The following is a 26,507-nucleotide window of genomic DNA, read 5'->3' as shown; positions in this document are numbered from 1 at the left end:
AGACACGAATTATAAGAAATGGGGTTCCAAATGAACACCAGGAAGAACCTTTTGACAGCGAGAACTGTTTGACAGTGGAATAATAATAATAATAATAATAATAATAATAATAAGAAGAAGAATTAGAATTAGAATTAGAATTAGAATTAGAATTAGAATTAGAATTAGAATTAGAATTAGAATTAGAATTAGAATTAGAATTAGAATTAGAATTAGAATTTATATACTGCCCTATACCCAAGGGTCTCAGGGTGGTTCAGAGAATAAAATCAGGATATAAAACTGCAAAATACCTAATAAAAATAAAAACAACAACCCAATAGCCCCTCCAACCCCCAACCCCCAACCCACATTTTAAAAGGGCATAGGATATAAATTGGATCAACCAAAGGCCTGGTTAAAAAGGAACATTTTTGCCTGGCGCCTAGAGGTGTATAATGAAGGTGCCAGGCGAACTTCCCTGGGGAGAGCATCCCATAGACAGGGAGCCACTGCAGAGAAGGCCCCGTTCTTGTGTTGCCACCCTCCGGACCTCTCGAGGAGGAGGCACATGAAGGAGGGCCTCAGGAGATGATCTCAGGGTTCAGGTAGGTTCATATGGACTCCATTGGAGGGTGGTGGACTGTATTAGAAGTTTTTAAACAGAGGTGGGATGGCCACCCATCATGGATGCCTTAGTTGTGATTCTTGCACTACAAGGAGTTGGACTAGATGATTCTTGGGGGGGGGGGGGGATCCTTCCAACTCTACAATTCTATTATTTGAAGGCATTGCCGGAGTGGGTGGGGTGGGAGAGGACATTTGGAATGAGGCAAGTGAGTTCATCATATGTAACCAATCCTGCCACCCCAGCAGTAGGGATAAAATAAAATAAAAATAAAAATGCAGGGAGCCAAAGGAAACACAGAGGCAACAGGTATCAACGACTGAATTAACTTTATTGGGTTTTTTTTTCCTAACTGCAGATTCAAGGTATACAACTGAACATTGCTATTTTCCTTATGAGACTTATAAATAAAAATACAAAAAATGTCCACTACAAAAAAATCTACTGTTAGTAGGATGTAAAAAATATTCTCTTTGCTATAGAAGGCACAAACTTCACTTAGTGACAAATGGAGAGAGAAAAAAACCTGCAGCAGTAAATTCTTTAATTTTTTTTTAAACCTTTTCTTAATATTTTTTTTCCTCGCCAGAAACACTGAAGATTTTACAAAGGACCACACCTGCACCCAACACAGAAGGACAGATGCAGAGGCAGACAGCGGCAACTAGTGGGTGGGGGAGGGACAATCACAACTTTTTAATCAGGGTGGGGGAGGGAATCTGATTTATGGTGTGTGTGTGTGTGTGTGTGTGTGTGTGTGTGTTATCTTTAAGCTAAATGCGTCTGTGACTCTAGAGGAACACATAACGAGACTCACAAGCAGCACTGCAAAGGAACAAATGGAAGAATATTTTGTACAGAGGAAAAAAATACACAATGGAGGAAGGGCTGGGGGTGGGAAACCCCAAATCGAAACATAACAACAGCAACAACAATTAAAAAAAAAACAAAAACAAATGGGCACCTTCTAAAGTTAGGCTAACAGGAGGTGCTGAGGTAGACAGAGCCAGGACAGCAATTAAAAACACTATTTATTCATTTTTTTAATACGAAGCAATCAAACTGGCACTTGTGCTGTCACAACGTTAAGAGACAAGCAAAAAAACGAAAAACGAAAACAAACCAACAAAAATTAATAATAAGCTTTTAAATTTGCTTGGTCCAGAAGGACAACAATTGGTCCTCAGTGCTATAATATATATTTATATATATATATATTTTATGAACATAAAACGTCATGGAGACATAGCATGGCTTCTTAGCCTCAAAAGATCATGCATACTTTTAACACTATGTAAAACAAACACCAAGACACACGCCCAGATATTGGCACCCTAGGGTGCCCAGGGATGTCATGGCAGCAGGGGGAGCAAATGTGGGTGAGGAAGTTCTCTAGGCCCAGGCAAGATCAGGAGACTCATCCAGACTCTTGTTGAATATGGAAGGTAAGCTTCCTCTGCCTCCATTCGTTATCCGTTGCCCAAGTGACGCTCTCCTCCAAATCACCAACTTCCAACACTTGGCTCTCCCTCGGTCCAGGTTCTCTCATACCTGTCGTTGTGTGGGAAAATCCAGATCGAGGGAAGGGAGAAGGTGGGAAGGCAGCAATTTGGAGGAGAATGTCATATGGGGCAAGAGAGAAGGAATGGAAGCACATGATGCGCTTCCTGTCCACACTGAATGGCAGTATAGATGAGCCCTCAGATACCCCACCCTACAGCTTACAATGGTGGGTGACTGAGCAAGAGAATCTCACACCACAACAGAAGAGCAAGCTTTCAGGGGGAAGGGGCTGGTGGGTGGGTGGGTGCGGCAGAAGATTTGTAGGACAATTAGAGTGAACACTAATTGGAAAGGTGGCTGGCAAATTGTTGCCTCTATTAGTACAACTGAGGATGGTGGCAATCTGGAACAAGAAGAAGCAACTTCAGGGTTTTTTAAAGCGCTGAAACCTACAGGAAGCCAGGAGTTTGGAAGCAGGGGGAAAGGGGCATATGAGGGAAAAAATTCTCAAATAAAGGACGTTAGAGCATACCATGACATCCCCTTTGCAACAAAGTCCAACCCATTTCCCCAGGGTACCAAATAACTGAGCAGGCATTGCAGCAATTTCCCCCTCTTTTAAATGTGAAAAAAAATCCTATCCCTTTTTTTTTACTAGGCACAAAGATAAAACAAGCCATCTTCCCAAAGTTGTGTACTAAATCAGTGCCTGTCTTGCTCCCTCCGCCACAAAGCAGCAAAAACAATAACAAAGAAAAAAAGTTATTTTTTTTCTTTCTCACGCAGACATGCAGAAAATGCACACTCGCACATGTATGTATACAATGCATCTGAAAATGCTTTCGGTTTTTTTTTTTTTTGATGTTTATTCCCAAAGCAATATACTTGCAAAAAATAAAAAGTGTTATGCAGGACAGCCAGAATTGTGAATTTCCATACGGCGGGTGGACAAAGCTTGAAGGGAAATTGTGTAAGGCATTTGTACCCCAGAGTACCATAAAGTGTGCTAAAAAAATGGCAGTTTAAGTGGGGGGTTATTTGCGTGGCGAATGAAACCCAGCGATCAGGCCACTCTATAGAGCACCTCGCAAAAACTGCTGGTGCTTTAAAGTTGGGGAATCCCTTTCCCTTCTAAATTCCGATCTGGTTTGTGCGATCCTAACTTTTAGATCAAGTCAACAACATGCTTCCCCATCCCTACAACCTGGCAATTTTCTGGATTGTGTTGTGTTCACTGATCAAAAACAACTTCACCCACATTCCCATCAACATTCATAATGTAGCAGATGCCTTGCAAACAACCAAAACATTCAGAGGAAAATGGCATCTTCCTGCAGAAGAGGGAAGGGCAGTTGCAGTGAACATGTGCATTTCCGGTAAGGATGCCTCCATAGGAAACTGCAAGGATCACCGCCGCCTCCCTGCCTACCTCAAGGCCACATTTCTGGATGCAGGAAAGGCCCACACAGAGGTTTAACAGGAGGGTAAATGCGTTTCCCAAAGTGCGCTTAGGAAGCTGCGATTTCACCCTGATTTAGTACCATCCTATGTGATGCTAGATTACAACAATACTGCTATTATTTAATACTAGGGCTTACACACACACACACACATGCACGCAGGCAGGCATACAGATTCCTGTTCACATTACAAAAGGAGAGGGGTCAGAGAGAGAACATCATTCTGCTTAAAACTGACACAGGGACTAACAAATGTTACAAAAATATTACACTCTGCAAATAATGTCATCAGTCCAACACTTTCAGCTTGGTGGGCGGGTGGGGCGGAAGGGCAAAGGCTGCTCAAATGAGCAACCTTTTTTTTTTTAAATCAAGAAAACAACAAGAACACCATCAATAGCCCAATAATGTCGGGAGCACATAGACACAACCTTATGGCCATCTCTGGCAAAATGTGACATTGGTACGCTTACTGCATATTTCTCTTTAAAGGGTCTGCCTTAAATGACGTTATATTTTTTTCTTCACATTATAAACAAAACTCTACTTAGCTATTCACATATTCAAGTTTAACTGTTCGTTTTTCTTCCTTTACCAAATCGCTAACTTTTTCACTAAACTGTCAAAACTCTATCAACTGTTACAATGACACATATTCTCTCTCCTCTTATTCCTCCCCCTCCCTCCTTCCCTCCCCCCACCCCATTTTAAGGCCTTCAGTATTTAACCAACAGTTGAGACAAGATCAGAGGAGCAGGGGTAGGGTGGGGTGGACAGCAGTACAGAGACACTCCGTTAAAATTCCCTTTTCTTCCATCTATGCAAGGCTCCCCTAAAACTTTCTTTCCCCCGTATATAAAATGAAGCTAAATTACAGAATAAAAATTTACACTGGCAAAATATAAAGCATGAGATGAAAATTGAAATGAACATCACAAAGCGAAAAGAAAAGAAAAAAAACTTAACAAAAAACACAAATATTGCAAAAATGTGCTTCCCTTACTGCGAAAAAAACCCCTCTCACCAAACCCCCCTCCCCAATTTAAAAGAGGTAGCTTTCAAGATAATACGACCCACTTTCCATCAGTCAGGCCATTAAAACAAAACACCAATTTTGGTAATAATAATACATGATAAAATAAAAAAATAAGGCTGACGTGGGAACCGACTGCCACGGCGCTTTTGTGGCTGTGCTGTGGCACTTTGGCGCATCACGCAAATACTCTCTCCGGAGGCGCCGTGATGCAGCCCTTTCAGCACTCAACCTAAAACACTTCTCTCCCCCCCCCCCACAAAAAAGCCAATGCAAACAAGCTCATGAGGTCACAAGAAACTGAGGTAATTTCAAGTACAATGTGCTAAATGCAGAAATCATTAAACGTAACGTAAAATTAAAAAAGCAAAGACAAAGGAAAGCAAAAACAACAAGCCTTTCCCATTCGACTCCTTCGGAGACAGAGGACTGGGCAGGAGGATTGGCGGGGCGGGGGCGGGCATGTTTCAATAGCCATCACCTGGGTGGGGGGTGGACAGAAGAAGGAAGTGGGCCTCACTTGTACTTAGGGCACCTTGTCAAGAGGAACAAGGAAGAATTCAAGATCGCTGCCCCGATTGTGGCAGGAGGTATGAGATGCGGGAGAACTAAGCAAGTTGGAAAAAGAGGGAGGGGCGCAGCTGATACTGCTGAACTACAGTACCCATCATCCTTTGCAATTGGCCATGCTGGCTGCTGGGAGCTGTAGTCCAGCAACATCTGGAAAGCTGTAGGCTCCCCGCTCCCTGCTCCAAGAAGGTGGCAGGCAACTCATAGGACAAGTCCTTTCCATGGATGACAGCCAGCTGGCCCACCCCTCTAGGCAGCTAATGTAACTCCAGGCAAAGTCCTCACTGGGGGGTTTCAAGAAGCGGGGTTGAACCCTACCAGAAGACACACACGCACACTGCTTACAGTCAACATTTCCCTCCCAAATTCCACAAGAGATAGAGACTCAATCTGTGCCTTTCACACTTTGGCCAGACCTAACAGGATAGGCAAGGGTGTAGCGTGGGTTGCCGGTGCCCAGGGCAGGATCAGCAAGTGTTGCACTCCCTTAGTGGACTGAGCAGTGGTCAGTCCCTTCACCGTCCAGCATCTAATCAAGGGAGCAGGGATAAGGCAGAGAAACACGAAGCTGTGTCTCCTCACTCTCCTGCCCTTGCAGCAAGGCGTTGTGGACCATATAAGTGGCTCTGTCAGTGCTTTCCTGCCTTTCTCTTCCTCCCTCCCTCCTCGATGGGTGGCACCACAGCCCTCCACTCTTTCCCTCTTGGTTGGCCCAGGGGAGGGACGCTTTTGGGCATCCCTTCGCTGGCTAAGAGGTTAAGAAGGCACCAGCACTGCCCCAGTCCCAAAGACCTGACCTGGGAATGGATTGTCTCCCTGCAGCTCCAACTTCTATGAAGGAGCCTGTTGTGGGGGAACCTGGTTGCGCCCCCTCAGAAATTTGCACCTGTGGCCACGGCCCCCTGCCCCTCCACACTATGCCACTGAGGATGGGTTATCTCTCTGTTGACCTACTGTAGTAAGAATGCAAAGTGCCTCCGTGGTTGCTGTAGGCAGACTGCACTTGCCTCGCTGGGCCAGCAGTTCCTCCCCAACTTTTGTGCAGATAGTATGAAGGCTGGCACTGGTGGGTTGGGGAAGCATGTGCCTTTGATGCCCATTCAGCCCTAAGAGGGGTGACTCATGCACATGAGCCCATGAAGTCCCCTTGGACACTGCAGCAAATTGCAATCCCAATTCAGTAAACTATGCATGGCAACTGGGCATTATTATTGGCTATGGAAGGCAAGACTCTGCAAACGCAGAGTGCCCCATTGCTAAGAATTGGTATTATGGCTGGATAGCTACTACGGCCCTAGGCTTCCTCATGCCCACCAATAATGCAAATGCCAGTCTCATATTTTAGTTCAATGATGGGGCTACTTCCATGTTCACAAAGGAATGTGTGCATGGACCTTGTCCCTTCATGGAAGTAAATGGGGAAACTCTCTGTACATCAGATCCCTCTCCCAAATTCCAGGGTCGTCAGATCGTCAGATCAGAGTGCTTGTTCCTGGAAGCCATTGCGTCTCCCACCAGCCTATTTTGAAAGGAGCTGAAAAATAACTGTCCTCCCCACACCCCGGCTCCTCTGAGAAGGCTGACCGCTCATATTAAGAAATGTGCAAAGTTATGCTGTCCCTAACTGGTTTCTCTCACCCGAACCCCTTTCCCACTCCCACTCAAAAGAAAACATTAAATTAAATTTAAAAGAATGCATAGAATGGTCTTTGGTCAGGAGAAAGCATTGTGACCTAGAAGGGATGGTCTACAGGTGAGTTGTGTGCTCTTGTAAACTCAACTTGACCTTGGTCATGCTCTGTGGGAAAATCAGGAGCACAGCCATGATGCAAACGATAGGCCCAAAATGGAAGCACAGGGAGGGGTGTCTATAGGGGAAATAGTGACAATGTGATTTGCAGGCATCTCAGCACTTCCATTGCCCTACCCACTCCCCACTCTGGAGAGCAAAGTAAGAACAGTCCTACCCTCCCCCTTGGCTAAGGCCAGACACAAACACTCAGCACTCCCACCCCTTCTGCCCTGCAAGACCCTCAAGAGTGAGGAAAGCAGGGCACAATGCTCCACACACCATCTGAAACTTTCACCCCAGCACCTTCTGTGGCACACCTCTCCAATCCCACACCACTTCATTGGTGCCCCCTCAACCTCTGGCAACACTCCTGCTCCAAAGAGAATGGACTGGGAGGTTCAAGCCACTTGCCAAAGGGATGGGACGGGGAAAGCAGGTGGAGAGCAGCTTCCAGGGAATGTTGACACTGTAAACTGAAGCCTGTCCCGACTGGTGTCCTTCTCCCCAAGGATTGTGGGCTGCTAGGGATCTGCATCTAAACGAGGTCACAATATACCTAACAGAGAATCCTCAGAGGCCTCGTAAGACTGCAGTTCCCAAGGTTCCTTGGGAGAAATCAGGACGGCAACGCAAGAGTGAGGACTTGGTTTCAGTTTACAACATGAATGAGGCCTCAGTAAAATGCAACAGCTCCGCTAAGGAGTAGAAGAGGCTAAACCAAACCCCTCCTAAGGCCCTTTATGTGCATGGAGAGACAGAGACACGCATGAGGCAACTGAAGACATGGCTAGGGCTGGGCTGAGAGAGGGGTGGGCTTTTTGTTGTTGTTGTTGTTAGCCTCTTGTGGGTTTTGGCCAGGGAACCCCAAAGAGTTTCACTCCTCCTTCTCTTACTCCCGCTGCGATTGCAACAAGGACCCTCATGAGCTAGGAAGGAGATTGCCAGCAAATCCTAGTTGGACAGAAACAGAACCAGGTAGGGTGGGGTGGGGTGGGATTGGGGAGAGAAAAAGAAGAAGGGAAAAGGAGAGTAGGGAGGCCAGAGACCACTTAGGGGGTGGTTGGTTTTGCCCAGTCTTTCCCAGCTTCATCCCTCCTCTTGTCCTGTTAGACATAGCAAAGGTACAGATAGGTCTTCTCTATCCTCCAGTCGGTGGGGATCTCTTCCGGCTTGTGGCCTTTCATGTGCTTCTGCATGGCAGAAAGACTTGGGCAGTACTCCAGGCAGATCGTGCACTGATATGGGGAGGCTCCGTTGTGGGTCCTGAGGTGCTTGATCATGGCAGAGTAGTCTCGGGACCGCTGGTGGCAGAGCTTGCACTCAAAGGGTTTCTCACCTGTAATTAGAGAAGCAAGGCAGGGGGCACGGGAAAAGTCACTGATTTGGGGAAAATGACAGCTCTGGGTGGCGCCTAAGCCAAAAACCAACCCTTCTGTTTCTCAAGGGGTTTTGATCCCCTGTGAAAGAGGTTTCCATTGTTATGCCCCATCCTCAAGACTTGAGAATTCCTTGGGGGTTTTGGTGGGTTTTGAACAAGGTGGCCAAAGGCGGTGTGTTTTTGATTCCCAGGAAACATTTCTCCAGTGCTCTGCAGCCTCCATGGCTGCCCAGGCTTCCTGATTTGAAAAAAACCCCAAGGGAGGATGTTTACACTGGGCTTTGAATGAAACATGGGCACCCAGGGAGGCTGCATTGTGCAGATATCCAAGAGATGTAATTTTGAATGAAAGAAAGGATGCTACAAAACCCCTCAGCCACCATCAAAAAGAACAGCATTTATGTATTTATTCATTTACTTAATTATTTACATTTATATTCCACCTTTCCTCCAAGGAGCTTAAGTTGGGGTGCATAATTTTCCTCCCCACCATTTTATCCTCAGAACAGCCCTGTCAGGTACGCTGGGTTGAGAGTGAGTGACTGGTCCGACGTCACCCACTGAGTTTCATGTGTGGGTGGGATTTGAACCCTGGTCTCTCTCATGTTGTAGTCTAAGCAAGGCTGAGTACACTGTACTTAAAGTGTACTTAAAGCCAACATTTTGTGCCGGGAAGCCTAATGATTCTTCAGAAAGCAAGGTTGAATTCCTCAGCCTGGTCAATTAAAATCTGAGCTATTTTGTTGTTGTTGTTGTTGCATAATTCATTCTTTGCAAGTCATGGGAAAGAGCTATGCCCAGACTTTTGAGATTTCAGAATTGCTATAAGCACCGGAAGCTTTTTAAAAAGGCAGCAGAGATCCTCCCTAGGGAACTGTATTGTGTCCAATACCTCATTTTTAACCTTTTCTGTGTTCCTGTGAGATCACAGCACACAGAGAGCTGTGGCTAAATGCATAAAAGGGGGGGGGGAGTACTGCAAGTCCGTAAGTATTTTGTTGACTGGCTATGGGCTTATTTCATCCTTGCAGAGGGCTCGGGTTACCATGCAGATGACCATCACCTTTACAGCAGAGTTACTCGGTCTTTCCCGGAGAGATATGTTTCGATACTGTCCACGGCAGCCCCGATCGAAAGCCAAAGGGGGCTCCTTTCGACGCAGTAATTAACTGCCTCAGTCTTCTCAATATTGATACCTGCTCTGTGCACAGACAGAGCGAATAATGAAGTAATGAACAGCAAAAGTGATCTAAATATTGACCTGCTATTTATATTAGTTGTGGGCTGCTGATGCACTCAGCAATTTGCTAGCTGGCAGTGAGAGATCTGGGTTCCACGGTACACAATAAATCTTCTGTCTTGTACTCAAAAAAGTGGGGAATCTCAGCAGCAAAAGGATGGGGAAGAGGTGGGTGAAATAAGGGAAATTGTCCTCAGGGCTGCCTATATAGAGGGCTGCCTTCTGCAGAAATAGGAATATAGGAATTGGCCATATTGAATCAGACCATCTAGCTCAGTCTACTCTGATGGACAGTGGCTCTGTAGGGTTTCAAAAGAGTCTTTCCCAGCCCTACTTAGAGATGCAAGGGATTGAACCCGGGACCTTCTGCATGCAAAGCAGATGCTGTAGAACTCAGCTTTCACAAATGATTGCACAGAGAAGTCATTTTCAGCTTCTTTTCTTCACCCCTCTTTCCGATGGCACCCCTGAATGTCTCTTATGGAGCACATGTGAGTTGCAAAGGTTCTGGAGCCAAGGGCATGTGTCTCAGCTCATCTTGAGCATGTGTGAGGCCTTACAGGGGGAGGGTGTGTGACACATTGCTTCTGATCCCTGTTAAATTCCGTGGGGGGGGGGGCATTTAGAAGTGGCATGGATGAGCTACCTTTCCAGGAAGCTTGAACCTTCTCCTTGAGGACACCTGCTCAACTTCCAAAGGAATCCAAGGGGTGCCATTCAGAAATCGCAGATCAAGAAAAGCGAGGGAGCCAGCATTGTGCATGCACCTCACTTTTTTGAATGACAATAGTTCACTTTCACTCTGCTGCTTTCCCCATCCCCTTCCTGCCATGATACCCATACCTGTTCAGTGCAAATGGAGGGAGAAAAGACTGAGCTGGCTGCTGGTACCTCTCTCAGGAGTCTGCTTTTGGGCCAGGGGTTACCAGCCACTCTTTGTCATCCCTATCCCCAGTAGAATGTCATCTCTTATGTATCTGGGGCTGTTCTGTATTATTATTATTATTATTATTATTATTATTATTATTATTATTAAAGGTAAAGGTAAAGGTAAAGGTAAAGGTACCCCTGACCATTAGGTCCAGTCGTGACCAACTCTGGGGTTGCGGTGCTCATCTCGCTTTATTGGCCGAGGGAGCCAGTTTTTGTCCGCAGACAGCTTCCGGGGCATGTGGCCAACATGACCAAGCTACTTCTGGCAAGATGGAGTTCTGGCAGAACTACTTCTGCAGTGCACAGAAACACCGTTTACCTTCCCACCGGAGCGGTACCTATTTATCTACTTGCACTTTGATGTGCTTTCGAACTGCTAGGTTGGCAGGAGCAGGGACCGAGCAATGGGAGCTCACCCCGTCATGGGGATTTGAGCCGCCAACCTTCTGATCAGCAAGTCCTAGGCTCTGTGGTTTAACCCACAGCGCCACCCGTGTCCTCCTTATTATTGACTGCTTAATGCCTAAATTAGCATCTAAGAAGTTTGCTAAATATAGCTTGCAAGGGCTAGCAGGGTGATATTAGGAAACGGTTGCAGAGCCCAAGGAGAGTGTGGATTTGGAACATTATATTGGTCCATCTATCTCAGTACTATCTGTTGCATCTGGCAGTAATTCTGTTAGGTAGAAAGACTCAAAGCTCAGTTGCTGGAAATTCTTTGCATTGGAGATGCCAGGGATTGAGCTAAGGACCTCCGTGTAATTCACATGCCCTACAGCTGAGCAACAGCACCATCCATGCATACTGTATATGGAGCTGCCAGAGTCTTGCTCCTACTCTCTCAATATTTCCTGCTCTGACTGATAGCCACTCTCCACATTCTTTTCCAGCTCTGCTGCTGCCTGAGCTCCTGAGATGCCGAGCGGTGAACTGGCATCTTCTGCCTGGAAAGCCTGAGATCCATGGCTGAATCCTTTTCCTTACCTGTGTGGACCCTGTAGTGGGTCTCCAGCTGATGCTTGAGGCTGAACTTCTTGCCACAGCCGTTGCATTCGTAGGGCTTCTCTCCAGTGTGGATGCGCTTGTGGCCCTTCAGAGTGCTCTCGTCCCGGAAGCAGCTGCCACAAAACTCGCACTCGTATGGGTGGTCTCCTACAACCAGATGGGGACTGTCAGTGGGGGAAGGCACAAGCTGGATATAAGTCAATAGAAGCAAAAGGGGGCCCAGGGGTCATTCCTTGCCCTGACCCCAGCTAGAGCCCATAGTGTACAAGAGACATCTGGCTTAGTCCAGCAGGTAGTGTTGAGCTGGACTTCCAGTACCTTGGATAGCGCCAAGCAGACCTCTTGCTCTGTCAAGAAGAGCCTCCTTCATGGAAAGAAGATAAAGTCCCTACCAGAGAAGAATGGCAAATGAAGCTGTTGGACTATGCCGAAATGGCAAAACTGACCGGAAAGCTCAGGAACCAGGAAGACCAACATTTTAATAAGGACTGGGGGGAAAAATGACAATTTACCTTAAAGACCACTGTAAACAGTTGAAAACATTATCAGGACTGCAGTAACACTTGTAATGAAGCGAGAACGATGGATACAATGGAGTTATAAAAAACTTGGATTATTTAAACAAAGATGTAGTAGGAAAGGTTTAATAACAGAACCCAGGGAGGGGAAGGTGAGAAGTCCAGAGATTCGGGAGAATCTTGTAACTTTGGATGTGTAAACTTAAATACGTAAAACCAAATAAAAAAAAATTATTAAAAAAAGAGAAGAGCCTCCTTTAGGTGTGAACTGTGTGGAAGGGAAGCAAGACTCCAACTCCACTCTTGACATCCATATATTAGGCAATTAGTTCTGAAGGGAGAGGTGGATACACTTGTATAGTCTCCTCCATATGATCAGGAGTCCTGAGCAACTGCCCCACCATCACATGGAAAAGACTACAGGTGTACAGCCAGCACCCTCTTCAGATACTTATCCAACATTCAAAGGTTGTGGCAGAGCAGGGATCTGACTCAGGGGGCTTCTTGATGACAGGATCCAGCTTAGAGCAACCATTCTTTCACGGTTGGCCTTCTGGATTCAGCTGTTCTCTCCTCATCTGTGTCAGAGTCCTGGCTTTTGGCCAGGGCTAGGGGTCACAGCAGGTTGAAAGGCGCGTACATGGGGGTGAGACAAAAGAAGATTCTGAATGGGTGGAAATCTGTGTGCCTCAATTAGCATTTCAAAATGGCAGCTGTGTGATGGCTCCTTTACTCTTTCTGTCTGCCATCGTTCGTGGGAATTAGCAGCTTCTCAGCTGAGGGGCTGGGGCTGCTGTATCTAGTCACAGCCTTTCTTGACTTTGGATTCGGTGCCCTTGGGAAGTTTGAGATCCTGGCTCAGGAGAGGCAGGTGCTAACAAGGCAGGCAACTTCCTAGCCTGAGAAGCAAATCCAGAAAAGGGGTTAGGAGCGCTTAGTAGAGCGAGGCACAGCTGACGGAGAGGGCTGCTGTGCTGGAGAGAGGAAGGGACCCCATTAGGGAGGGGTCACCCCCCCACCCCAGCATGCTGCTAACAAGAATGAGACCAAGGAAGGTGATGGAAGAGGCATATTCTGTTCCTCTACAACAATTCTCTGTTTCTTGCCAGGAAGTGGTTTAGGAACATCTGCATGAAAACTCATATCAGGCAGTCCTTCTCAAAGGAGCCATAGTTCGCTCGGCACCAAGATGGGGAACCCAACTACACAAATCATTAGGATGAAGGACAATCTTGTGAGTCATTAAAGAAGCCCAAGATGGTGAGGTGATGTTCATTGTGCAAAAAGAGGATATGGTGTGTGTGTGTGTGTGTGTGTGTGTGGGTGTGCAGGTATTGACGGTCTGGGCACAGCCTTCTCTAACCTTGTGCCCTCCAGATGTTTTGGATCACAATTCCCACCAGCCCCCAGCCAGTTTGGGAGCTGTAGTCAAAAGCTTCTGGAGGACACCAGGTTGGTGAGGTGATCTAGCAGACCTAAATGACACTCAAGTGGAAGAATCATAGAATTGTAGAGTTGGAAGGGACCCTAAGGGTCATCTAGTCCAGTGTTCCCTAAACTTGGGTCTCCAGATGTTTTTGGACTACCTCTCCCATCATCCTTAGCTAGACAAGACCAGCAGTCAGGGATGATGGGAACTGTAGTCCAGAAACAGCTGGAGACCCAAGTTTAGGGAACATTGATCTAGTCCAACTCCCTGCAATGCAGGAATCTCAACTAAAGCCCCTATGACAGATGGCCATCCAATGTCTGCTTAAAAACTTCCAAGGAAGGAGAGTCCACAACCTCCCAAAGCACTTGGGTTGCTACAAATTTGCCCTCCTGTACATGTCAATTTCAAACATCATTATTCCCTGGAGCATTTATTGATTTTTTAATGGAATTTACCCCCACCTCCTTTCAACAGATCTGCCAGGATCTGGGAATCTGTTCCCATCTGATTCGCCACAGCTTCCTGCTGATGGCCTGGAAAAGTCCCAGTCCCACTCAGCTGCAGGGCCCCATCTATGACATGACAGAGCCAGCAACTTGATCAAGAGGTTGGGTCTTGTGACACGACTCTGTCCAATGCATGGGTAGCCAATGTAGCTCTCTCCAGATGTTGTTGGACTACAACTCACATAATCCCTGGCCATTCTGGCTGATGGGAATTGTGGCCCAGCATTTTGGAGGCACAATGCTCGCTACCCATGGGCTAATGGATCCCTAGGCTGATGCTCAAGATAGGTTTTCACTCAGGATGGCAACTCCCTACACAGATTTTGCCTTACCCAGTATTTTTTAGAAGCTGGTACCCTCTCTCTCTCTCTCTCTCTCTCTCTCTCTCTCTCTCTCTCTCTCCCATGGCCCCTATTTTTGGAAGAACACTCACTCATGCCATCTGCTTCCAATGTGCCACTGTGCTCTGGGCCAATCAAGTGGGTTAACCCACAATTAAGTGAGTACTTATCAATGTACATACAGTTCCAATCAAACAGACTTTTAATTGTCTGTAACCATAGGCCATGACGAAAAAGGGCATACAATTAAGAAAACATGTGTGTTCCTGACACTTCTGGTTTGGGGCACAGGGACTGAGGGGTGGGTTGGTGCGATTCACATATGAATTGGAAAGAAAAGACAGACGCTCTCTGAAGAAACAGTCAAGGCATGCTTTGACAATTGTCCTTTTGCTTGTCGATCTCTTCCTATCTTGGTCAACAATTCAGAGCCAACGTGAACTGTGGGATAGTGTTTTTTTTTTTGTGTGTGTGTGTGTAGACTTTGGGGAACAATTGGTCTGTTTTGAGGCAAGTCTCTTCTGCTGGGGAAAGCTCACCGCCTAAGAAATCACTTGCAAATTAGGCATCACAAGAATACATTGGGCATGGTTCACTGGTAAGTTTGGCTACAGATGCCCAGTGATACGAGAGGAATAGCACAAGGGAACTAGTTCCCCTTGCACACCACCCCTTTGTGTCACTGGGGCTTGTGGGGCCAAAATTCCCACTGGATCATACCCCATATCATTTGCATTTTAGGGCATCAAGCACTGAAAATCTCTAGATTTTTGCCATCAGCTTCACCAATCTATTGCCCCTTCCTCTTCCCCTCCAGCACCTGCCCCCCCTTTCCCCAGTATTGCTTCTTAAGGCAAGGAGGGGAAAAAAGGTGAGGGGCTTCCAGCTCCTTTTAGCTGTTTTCCTTTTTTCCAGTTTTTTAAAAAAATATATTTATTACAGAAGCCGAACGGAAGGACAATAAAGATAGATTGATCGTCCAAGACTTTGTTCATGAATATTTAAATATCGCTGATTTGTCTTGTCAGTGTAATTACAATCTTCTCCGGGCTTGGCGGATCCGACGACCACAAGTTTATGGTAAAGAATGGCCCCACTGTATTTCACTTGTCCCGTTGCAGATGTGCAGAGCCGCCAAGCGTGTAATGCCGCTCGCATTTCATACATTTTCCTCAGCTGCTGAAGGCTTAAGTCATCCACAATGACCTACGCTTTTTCATTATCCCCATGTCAAACCAAACTCGTGCCTGAGCATAAATTGTCCTTCTTGTTATAGACTTGCAGGCTGCCGCCTCCACTTCCTCTTTACAATGATATTTTACTCTCTTCCTTTTCTCTCCTCCCTCATCCTGCCGCCCTCTGCCCTCCCCTCCGTGGGCATCATCCCACCCCCTTTCCCCTCAATTAGGACCCTCGTTGCCTCAATTACAGCACCCCCCCATATTGTTAATCTTTTCTTTTAAAAACACAGCAAACTGATGTGTACTAACAACAGGCACACCTTGTATTCCTTCTGCTGCAGACAGGAGCAGTCTATGCAGAAGGGGCCCCCAGAGACAGGGAAGAACAGAAGAAGCTGCCTCATACTGAATTGGACCATTGGGCCCATCTAACTCAATATTGTTTACACTGACTGGTAGCAGCTCTCTGGGGTTTCAGGCCAGAAATCTCTCCCAGAATTAGCTAGAGACACTGGGGATTGAACCTGCGACCTTCTGCATGGAAAGCCACATGCTTTACCAATGAGCTATGGCCCTTCCCTGAAGAAAGTCTTTCTCCTAAGCATCTTCTTCTGAGTACAGAGGTACCTTGGGTTACAGATGCTTCAGGTTACATACGCTTCAGGTTACAGACTCCGCTAACCCAGAAATAGTACCTCAGGTTAAGAACTTTGCTTCAGGATGAGAACAGAACTTGTGCTCCGGCGGCGCGGCGGCAGCAGGAAGCCCCATTAGCTAAAGTGGTGCTTCAGGTTAAGAACAGTTTCAGGTTAAGAACGGACCTCCAGATCGAATTAAGTACTTAATCCGAGGTACCACTGTACTCTACAAATACTCAGTTGGTTACAGCGTGGTGCTGATAACACCAAGGCGGCAGGTTCGGTCCCCATAATGGACAGTTGCATGTTCTTGCATTGCAGGGGGTTGGACTAGATGATCCTCAGGGTCGCTTCCAACTCTACAATTCTATGATTCACTTCCAACTTTGATCTAGGATTCTACTGTCTCTCCCAGCCCCACCTGGAGATGCTAACAGGGACTGAACCTGGAACCTTCTGCATGCAAAGCCACATGCTCTACCACTGAGCCCATGGTCCCTCTTTCATCTACCCTAGGAGGCAAAATTGTGGGCCAGCCTTGGCAGGTGCCAAACAATAATTTGGTGGTTGCCGAGACCACAAGAAGTAGGCTTTTGTCCCTAGTCCTGTGCTTCACCTGGAACACCCAGCACGAAGTTAAGGTTAGCCCCAGTGTTGCCCTCTCCATCTCCAAATTGGGGAGGGAGGTGGGGCTGAGGAGACAAGTCCTGTATCAGTGCTGGGCTTCCAAGTGCTCCAAGCAAGAAAGGTAATGGTCCTTAAGACTGTGTTGGAGCCTAGTGTGGCATAATGCGCACCTGACTGCTTTGGGCAAGCCACTAGTCCTCAACTTCAGCCCCTGAACCATATAAACCGACCTCATGGTGGTGGAGGGTAGCTTGAGGCCCCACAAACACTATGGGCTGTATTAAATGCTTGTGTTACTCAGAGGAGACTGACAGAAAATAACGGGCATGGCTAACTTAGGTATAATTATTTCAGCGGGTCTACTCTAAGTAGAGCTTTTACTCTAAGTAGAGTTTATTAGGGTAAAGGTACCCCTGACCATTAGGTCCAGTTGTGACCAACTCTGGGGTTTTGGTCTCATCATAGAATCATAGAGTTGGAAGAGACCACAAGGGCCATCAAGTCCAACCCCCTGCCAAGCAGGAAACAGCATACAGCTTCCGGGTCATGTGGCCAGCTTCTGGTGAACCAGAGCAGCGCACAGAAACGCCATTTACCTTCCCGCTGGAGCGGTACCTATTTATCTACTTGCACTTTGATGTGCTTTCAAACTGCTAGGTGGGCAGGAGCAGGGACCGAGCAATGGGAGCTCACCCCGTCACGGGGATTCGAACCGCTGACCTTCTGATTGGCAAGTCCTAGGCTCTGTGGTTTAACCCACAGCGCCACCCGCGTCCCTGCTTATTAGGATACAACCCTATTAAATGCTTCGCACCAGAATGAGTGCTATCAAACTCCTGCCATGGCAAGGATCCTGGATTCCAATTCAGTGCTGCTCTTTCTGATTCTCATGCTACTGATATCCATGCTTTCTGATTCTCACATGCAAACAAACAGCCTCCTCAAAGTCAGAGTGATGACACTTCTCTGTGTCAAATTATTATTGTTTTTTTCTTCAATAGAAGCAACCTGCAAGCTTCGATGGCAATCAGATGGCAGTCACGTCTTCCAATTCCCCGTATTCTATGGAGGATTTCTGAGATTATTATTATTATTATTAAGTTAAAGAGAGAGAGAGAGAGTTCTCTCTCCATCTCTCTCTCCAACTTAGGCTCAACTGTTCTAAGCAGAGCATTGAAATTCCGGAGCCTGTATGAGCAAATTCAATTATAAAGCCAATCACATGCTAAATGAGCTTAAATCTGCACACTTGAAGTGCTCACACCAATGACACCTGCTTTAGGAGCCATATAGAGGGAGGAAACTGGAGCTGCGTTTGGGGTACTGTACACACACACACACACACACCAGCTGCCAGACAGCAACGATAACAGCAAGAAAAATCCCATTTATGGCACGTTGATTAACTTTGCAAGGCCTCTTAATGAGGCTGACATTAAGTCCAGGACAAATGGGACTAATTAGAGCCCCCTCTGGCCGCTTGGCTGCACCTGTGACCCGGCCTCTCCATTGTTACCTGCTGCATTCGTGAGCCGGCTGAGTGGCCAATCCGGAGGCTTGTAGGCCGCCTCGCTGGCACAGCAAAGGGTCTTATTATACAGCCGGCCAAGTAAATCAGGGATCCGTCAATGCCAGCAGCTCGGTTGGCCCTGTGTACTGAACGCAGCTGCTGATGCTAAACACGCAGCCCTGGAAGCAAATGGGGACGGGGAGGATGGAATATTAATGAGGCAGAGCAGAAAGCCTGCGAGTGACGCGAGCATCAGCTAAGCTCTCAGAAAGAGCTGGAGAGGCAATCTTAACGTTGTGCAACTGTACATCTCACAGAAGGAGAAAAAAATCAACAGCCCAGAGGCTGAGAATGCAGGTTCTACATGAGCATATGAGGAGAGCATGGGACTTCGTGCCAACACCGGATGGTGTTGGGTGGTGAAATGACAGAGTTCACATGAGGTGCCACGGTGCACTCACAGGTAGACTCCCCCTGAACAAGGAGGTTCCATTCAGCTATCCTGGCCAAGAGCATTGCTGCTCAGATACCTGTCCTTTATGAATTTGCCTTTTCCTTCCAAAAGGTTATAGTGGCCATCGCTCCATCCTGACTAAAGCCCCACATCAAATTCCCAGCCACTACAAGGAGAAATGTGCAGCTTGAGGAAAGGAGAGACGTTTTATAAAAGGGATGATATCTAAAGCGTTGCTCTATATTCAGCTACATCTGGAATTGTTTCCCAGAGCCAGAGGTTTCATCCTTCCCCGGGATTTGGCACTTAAAGGAACGGAGAAGGGAAAGCCCACACGTCAGTGGATTAATAGCATTAGTCCTCCTCCAATCGAAGGCAGCTTTCCAAAAGCACTTCCTGATGCAATTTAAATCCCAATCGCATGCAGCACAGGTTGTTGTAATCCCATTAAGAACGGGGGGTGGGGGGTGGTGGATTGGCCTAGTGAGCTGTATCCAGCACCTTAAGCAGTTGAATTGTGATCACTTGCCCACTTATTAAGGTCATATGACAGATCACGTCTCAGCCCCACCTCTCATCTTCTGGCCCACAAACCGAATTTCCAGAGGCAGAAGTACAGCAGTTATCAACTGCCTCAGGGAGGGGGAAAAGCAGATGTTGCTGGGCTCCCAACTCTCATTGTCTCTGGTCTGTCGGCCATGTTGATGGAAGCAGGAGTGCTGCACATTCTGAAAGGTCACAGGTTCCTCACCCCAAATTACAACTTTGAGAAGAGGCTGGGAAGCGAGTATCCAAACGTTATCCTTGGCTTGAGAGAGGAAATGGACCTTTTTCTGTATGGTGGACAGAGGCCTCTTGGAGATAAAGACTACCTCACACTAGGGATGTGGTGAGAAACTGAATGGGGGGTCTCACAGAATGATGACCACTCCTGTTCTGTTCCTAACAAGTAGGATGGGGGGAGCAGGCTTCAAGTAAGGCCTGATCACCCTGACCTCTGAGTTTCGACCAGGCCTGCCTGCTCACCTCAGGGCCAACAAACGTGTCAGCATTTCATTTTCCCCATCTTCAATTCATTTCTTCACATTTCCACATCAGTTTCCATTTTTTATTTTTTAAAAAATGAAAACTCTTCACCAACATTTTAGTGCAAATCCCTCCTAATATATACAGTGGTACCTCGGGTTACAGGTGCTTCAGGTTATAGACTCTGCTAACTCAGAAATAGTACCTCGGGTTAAGAACTTTGCTTCAGGATGAGAACAGAAATTGTGTGGCGGCGGCGTGGCAGCAGTGGGAGACCCCTTTAGCTAAAGTGGTGCTTCAGGTTAAGAACAGTTTCAGGTCAAGAACAGACCTCCAGAACGAATTAAGTTCTTAACCTGAGGTACCACTCAGGTTTTGCAAAGTACATAATCTTGCAAAGCAATATAATGCATTTTGTTACCCTGCTTCCCCAGATATATTTACTTTTCTGCACACTCTATGCCAGTATACACGTTTTGTGCAGATTACGAGGCTGAAGAACTACATTGCAAAATTCAGAAAAGTGCAAATTTCAACGTGTGGCTGCATTTTGGTTAGTGTCTTGTTTTGGAAAGGTAGTAAAGGTAAAGGGATCCCTGACCATTAGGTCCAGTTGCAGATGATTCTGGGGTTGTGGCGCTCACCTTGCTTTACTGGCCGAGGGAGCTGGCGTACAGATTCCGGGTCATGTGGCCAGCATGACTAAGCCGCTTCTGGTGAACCAGAGCAGTGCACGGAAACGCCGTTTACCTTCCCGCTGGAGCGGTACCTATTTATCTACTTGCACTTTGACATGCTTTCAAACTGCTAGGTTGGCAGGAGCAGGGACCGAGCAACAGGAGCTCACCCCGTCGCGGGGATTCAAACTGTGACCTTCCGATCGGCAAGCCCTGGGCTCTGTGGTTTAGACCACAGCGCCACCTGTGTCCCTATTGGAAAGGTAGGTTCACCTTTAAATGCAAGCCAAATTGAAGTCGTTCCCCCCCCCCGCCCCATTACTCAGGCTGGTAGGACAGGGAGGTGGCAGTGGTGGAGGCAGATGTTTTGGAGTGCCCCTTTCCTGAAAGGGAAGAAGCTGGCATGGGCTTCCCTGGCATCCACAGAAGGAGGTTCTACATACTGACTGGCACTGCCAACCCCTTTCTCCTTCCTCACATATGATCTGCTGGCTTGGAAGTGGCGGCAGGTGCTTTGCAAACTCAAAAGCATCATGCAGGTGCCCAGAATCAGCATCTCCAAACAGTAATTGTTTTATGGGCAGCGTAAAGTGGATAGCCTTTGTAGGGAGCAAAAGATTTCACAGAAATAGTTTTGTTGCAGGGAATCCTAAGTAAAGTTCTCATTTAAACCTCCAACAGTGTTTATGGCAGGTCCTAAGGACTGTGCATTTACTAGTGAAAATGTCAAGCATAATCCCTCTTTGAGTGCTTGCTAAATAGAGTACAGTTTCGTTTTGAACATGCCTCAACTTTACCTTATGCCCAGAACTGGGAATTACAGTGGTACCTCAGGTTACATATGCTTCAGGTTACAGACGCTTCAGGTTACAGACTCTGCTAACCCAGAAATAGTACCTCGGGTTAAGAACAGACCTCCAGAACGAATTAGGTTCTTAACCAGAGGTACCACTGTAGTTGCCCTGGGACCCCAAACACCAGGAGTCCTTGTTGCAGATCCATAATGTACCCCCTGCCACTCAGAGAGGATCCTTGGATTCACAGTTTGTTACAGGGAGGGAGGAATGAAGGATATACATCTCCCTATTCTCAGTGAGAATAGGGAAATAGAAGGCAAATAGAAGGGGAAGAAATGGAGGCAGTGAGAGATTTCACAGTGGTGCCCCACAAGACGAATGCCTCGCAAGACGAAAAACTCGCTAGACGAAAGGGTTTTGCGGTTTTTGAGCTGCTTCGCAAGACGAATTACCCTATGGGCTTGCTTCGCAAGACGAAAACGTCTTGCAAGTTTGTTTCCTTTTTCTTAACACCGTTAATATGACTTGACTTCGAGGAGCAACTCATAGAACGCTGTGTGGTAGTCTTTTTTGAGGTTTTTGGTGTTTTTTGAAGCTTTTCCAAAACTTTTCCGACACCGTGCTTCGCAAGACGAAAAATTCGCTAGACGAAAAAACTCGCGGAACGAATTAATTTCGTCTTGCGAGGCACCACTGTACTTTCTTGGGCTCCCTGATCACTGCAGATGGTGACAGTAGTCACGAAATTAAAAGATGCCTGCTCCTTGGGAGAAAGGCGATGGCAAACCTAGACAGCATCTTAAAAAGCAGAGACATCACCTTGCCAACAAAGGTCCATATAGTTAAAGCTATGGTTTTCCCAGTAGTGATGTATGGAAGTGAGAGCTGGACCATAAAGAAGGCTGATTGCTGAAGAATTGATGCTTTTGAACTATGGTGCTGGAGGAGACTCTTGAGAGTCCCATGGACTGCAAGAAGATCAAACCTCTCCATTCTTAAGGAAATCAGCCCTGAGTGCTCACTGGAAGGACAGATCGTGAAGCTGAGGCTCCAGTACTTTGGCCACCTCATGAGAAGAGAAGACTCCCTGGAAAAGACCCTGATGTTGGGAAAGATTGAGGGCAGAAGGAGAAGGGGACAACAGAGGACAAGATGGTTGGACAGTGTTCTCGAAGCTACAAACATGAGTCTGACCAAACTGCGGGAGGCAGTGGAAGACAGGAGTGCCTGGCGTGCTCTGGTCCATGGGGTCACGAAGAGTCGGGCATGACTAAACGACTAAACAACAACATTCTCAGTGATGTTGCCTCAATCCCATTTTCACTGAGGGAGTTTGTCGCAGTTCCCGCAAGCCAATCTAAGTTTAACATCCAACCCTTTTGTGGTCTGCTTACCTGTATGGGAGCGCAGGTGCCTCTTGAGGGCTGTGTGGCTGGGGAAGGTGCGGTTGCACTCGCTGCAAATGTAGCTGCGCACTCCGGCATGCACCTCCATGTGTTGCTGCAGAGCGGTCTGTGTCTGGAATCGTTTCCCGCAGAGCAGGCAGAAGACGGCCATGTCCGAGCCTGGAGGGAGAGAGGGAGAGGAGTTCTCATCAGCTGTTTCCCCCTTTGTACCATGCCTGAATGAGTGTTCTAGACACCAGCAGCACAGCATGCGAGGCTGGGTGGAACTGGGAGTAGAATCTCATCTTAAACTGCACCACAAGTTTCTAGACCTCATGGGTGTCAAGGTAAACGAAAATGTGCTGGAAACGGCCAACCCCAGACAGGAGGGCAGAGGAAGCAGCAGCTGAGGCTTTAAAGAAATGGCTGTGTTTAAAAGCATGCAAAGAAATGCAGTTCAAAATTCTACTAGGTGAACCATTTGTTCTGTTTTTGGAGAGAAGCCAGGAATTATGCAAAGTGCCGAAGTCTCGCCCTCTAAACACTGAAAATGTTATTCAGTCATTTCACTGGCTTTTTTAAAAAAAACAAAGCAGGTTATCCCAAAGCCAAATTCAGTGACTTTTCTGCTAATCCCCAGATATCTTGATGTACATGTGGCCCAACCCAGCATATTGGCTGTTCTCATGCCTATGTAGAAACAAACAAATAATCAGATAAGCTTAATTTGTGACAGCTTATTCAGACTGCAACATTCAGACTGGAACTTCAGTTTGGTTTTATGGGGAGTGGTGCAAACAAAGGTTTGCCAATGGCAAGATGGCTGCAGAAGCAGAGGGACACCTTACATCGTATGCACCAACACAAGTGACTTTTGATATAACTATCAAAAGGAGTAATCAGAAAAGCATATTAGAAAAACGTAGGCCTCCACTAATGAAACCTGATTGCACTAGTTAGGAAGGAAATTAAAATAAAATAAAATAAAGGCCAAATTAAAAAAAAAAAGTAGAAGTGTTATGATGTGCACATGGTGGCTTTTAAATTTCATCAGCTGAAATTGGGAAGAGAATGCTTTTTTTCCTAATGGGCTTCCAGAATATCCATCTGCAAGAAGGAGGTAATTTTGAAGGAGTAAAATTAAAAATATTAACTATCACTTTAAAGATGCCTCTTTGCAAGAAAGTGGAGAGGAAAGCAGAGAAGAGCCCCTGGCTCTCTTTTCATCTGATGACTAGTTAATGACAACAGTAAGACTTTTACAATGTAACAGCAATCTGGAAATACATGGAAGCTGAAGGCTTGCAGGAAGGTAAACAACACAGGAAGGAGGAGCAGTTTGGGGTATTGGGCATGGCTTACTTCCAAAACAGCAACAGGCAAACCTACCAGCCTCTGACCCCAGAGTTCTCCTTCCTGTCTTCAGAAACCCAACCCATATTCTTGGCCAATTCTGGCCTTCAGAGAAGGCTGGCCCACTCAAGAATTCAGGTGCGTTGATTGCCTCAGGTGGCAGAGTGCTTAGGGCAGGAGATCCCAAGGTCAATCTTTTTCTCCCCACCCCTGTTTCTTATGCCAATCTTCACTCACCCTGTCTTCCCTGGTGACCCATTTTGGCGTTTGCCTCAGGTGCCGAAATGTCTTGAGCCGGCCCTACCTTTGGGGACTTTAGCTCAATGGCATAGGGCATGTTTTGCATACACAAGGTTCCAAGTTCAATCCCCAACATCTTCCGATATAAGTAGAAAGGCTCCTGTCCAAAACTGCAGAGAGCTGCTGTAGACGACACTGAGCTGGAGGGACCAAACATTTGACTTGACTTAAGCCAAGCTCCCCATGTTTCCTCAAACACCAACTTTTGGAGTAGCTCCTCAGGAGGTGGAATGCCACAACTTTGCAGGAAGCAGCTAAGGATATTCGCTTTCTTAGTTTTGCCCATTAGATGCAGAGCTGGCCTTTGGTTTAGGGAGAGTTTCAGATGTTTAGGGCTCTGGAAGCCCCAGCAAACAGCTGATTGTCACAACTTCAAAGCACCACACAGGGCTTTTTGCAGAGAGCCACCTGCTGTGTTTTGAAGTCTATCCAATCAGCTGATCGCTGGTGCTTTAAAAGCCTGGTGATCACTGGGACTTCAGAAGCACTCCATGAAGGGCTCTTGGAGCACTGATGACCAGCTGATTGGTGGCATTGCAGAAGCTCCCTTTGGCTCATCCCAGTCCTGATGTCATGTGTGATGTCAGGTGATTGGCAGGTGGGCTCAGACAAATGGGGAGAGTGCAGCAGGCCAGAGATTCTACACCCTGTTCTGTAGGCTTGTTGACTGCCCAGGTGTGTTTGGATTTCTAACCTGAAATACATCTTTGTGACATCTGAACAGGAGGCATGCTTCCTGATTACTGACACCTTCAATGCTGATGGCCCTACGCATATTCAATCAGAAGAAATAGGTGGGGAAATAATATTCCCTCTTTCAGCCCTTGCACTGCTTGAAATCCACTGGAGAAATGTCAGCCAAAGAGCGTACAAGCCTATGAACCAGGGACGTAAAGTTGTTCAATGGCCTGTATCCATAGAGGCACTAAATCTGCCCCACGACCACATTCCAATATTTACACATCGTCAATAACAAATACCCAATGACCTTTGTGCTATTAAACAATTTGCTTTTGTTTATGCATAGTTGATTGTTCTGAAATGTATGAGTCAGTGCAAATTGCATTACCCAGGGAAGATTAAAGCGAGGAAATGCTGGGGTTTTTTTTGGAGGCCCATTAGAACGCGGGGAGGGTGGAAATAAAATTATCTCGAAAATTGTATTAGCGATTCATTAGCGACACCACACTATTGCAAGGTAAGCACTGGATCTGCACTGCCTTTAAAGGAAAAAAGAAAGAAAAGAAACGAGAAGCAATTCACACTTCATTTACGTGCCAGAAATGAACCCTCCAGGAATAAGTTTGCAAGGAATAGGGAGAGATGCCAATTGTTCCTATTGCAACAGCCAAATCGGGCTGAATGTCGGGTGAGGATTGCTACAGGACAGCATCCGCATGCCAGAACTGTGACTCTATTGCCACATTTAGTCCAGGTGAGAAGAAAGAGGCAATTTCTAGAAGCAATTTTTTTGGGGTGGTGGTGGTGCTCACTCAAACGAAACAAGCTTCACGTTAGAGTAACAGCAAAATCTTATGGAAATTATATGTGCCCATTTTCATCTCCCAACACAGTCCCTGTTTCTATCAATTGCAGAATCTTGCACCTAAGGCCTCTTAGAACATAGAATGAGTCCTACTGCATCAGATCAAAGGTCCATTTAGTTCTGCATTCCACAGCAGCTCACTAGATGCTTCTGGGAAACCCAGAAAAAGGGCATGATGGCAAGAGAGAGCCATCCCTGAGCATTATCAAATAGGCTAGAGATGATGGGAGTTGTACTACAACAGCACCTGTGGAGCCAAAGCTGAAGAACACTGAACTAGAACCTGGGAGGTCAGGCCTAAATTTATATTACGACATTGTCTGTTTAAATTGGCTAAAAGAGTGGATTGTATTAAAAGATAGTGATTTGTTAGATCTAGTAGGATTCAACAATCGTTATGGTTGGCATGCGTATTTAGCTTATGAAAAAGGGAAAGTACACAGGGGATTTATAAACCATGTCATTAGGAAATCATTATATAAAACATGGACAAAATATAAGGATCTCCTAGAACCATCCCTGAGCATTGGCTAAGCAGGTTAGAGATGATGGGAGTTGTACTACAACAGCACCTGTGGACCCAAAGTTGAAGAATACTGAACTAGAACCTGGGGGGGTCAGGGTTCAATTCCCCACACTGTCCCTCAACCTAACCTACCTCATAGGGTTATTTTTAGGATGGGGAGGAATCAGAA

General features: G+C 46.5%; 1 protein-coding gene across 4 annotated transcripts in view; it reads right to left on the bottom strand.

Annotated features, from left to right (window-relative positions):
- Nucleotides 1–919: 919 nt before the first annotated feature.
- Nucleotides 920–26,507, bottom strand: part of ZBTB16 (zinc finger and BTB domain containing 16) — a 192,911-nt gene continuing 167,323 nt past the window's right edge. For all 4 annotated transcript variants that reach the window (XM_083481018.1, XM_083481019.1, XM_083481017.1 and 1 more), the window contains exons 5-7: nucleotides 22,623–22,793; nucleotides 11,501–11,668; nucleotides 920–8,301 (exon numbers count right to left, since the gene is read on the bottom strand). In XM_083481018.1, coding sequence (XP_083337144.1) covers nucleotides 8,072–8,301; nucleotides 11,501–11,668; nucleotides 22,623–22,793 — 569 coding nt within the window. In that variant the 3' untranslated portion in view covers nucleotides 920–8,071. The remainder of the gene's footprint in view (nucleotides 8,302–11,500; nucleotides 11,669–22,622; nucleotides 22,794–26,507) is intronic.

This window comes from Podarcis liolepis, assembly GCF_965112155.1.
Source record: "Podarcis liolepis genome assembly, chromosome: 16".
NCBI classification, from domain to species: Eukaryota; Metazoa; Chordata; class Lepidosauria; order Squamata; family Lacertidae; genus Podarcis; species Podarcis liolepis.
This window is presented reverse-complemented; position numbering and strand designations above follow the sequence as displayed.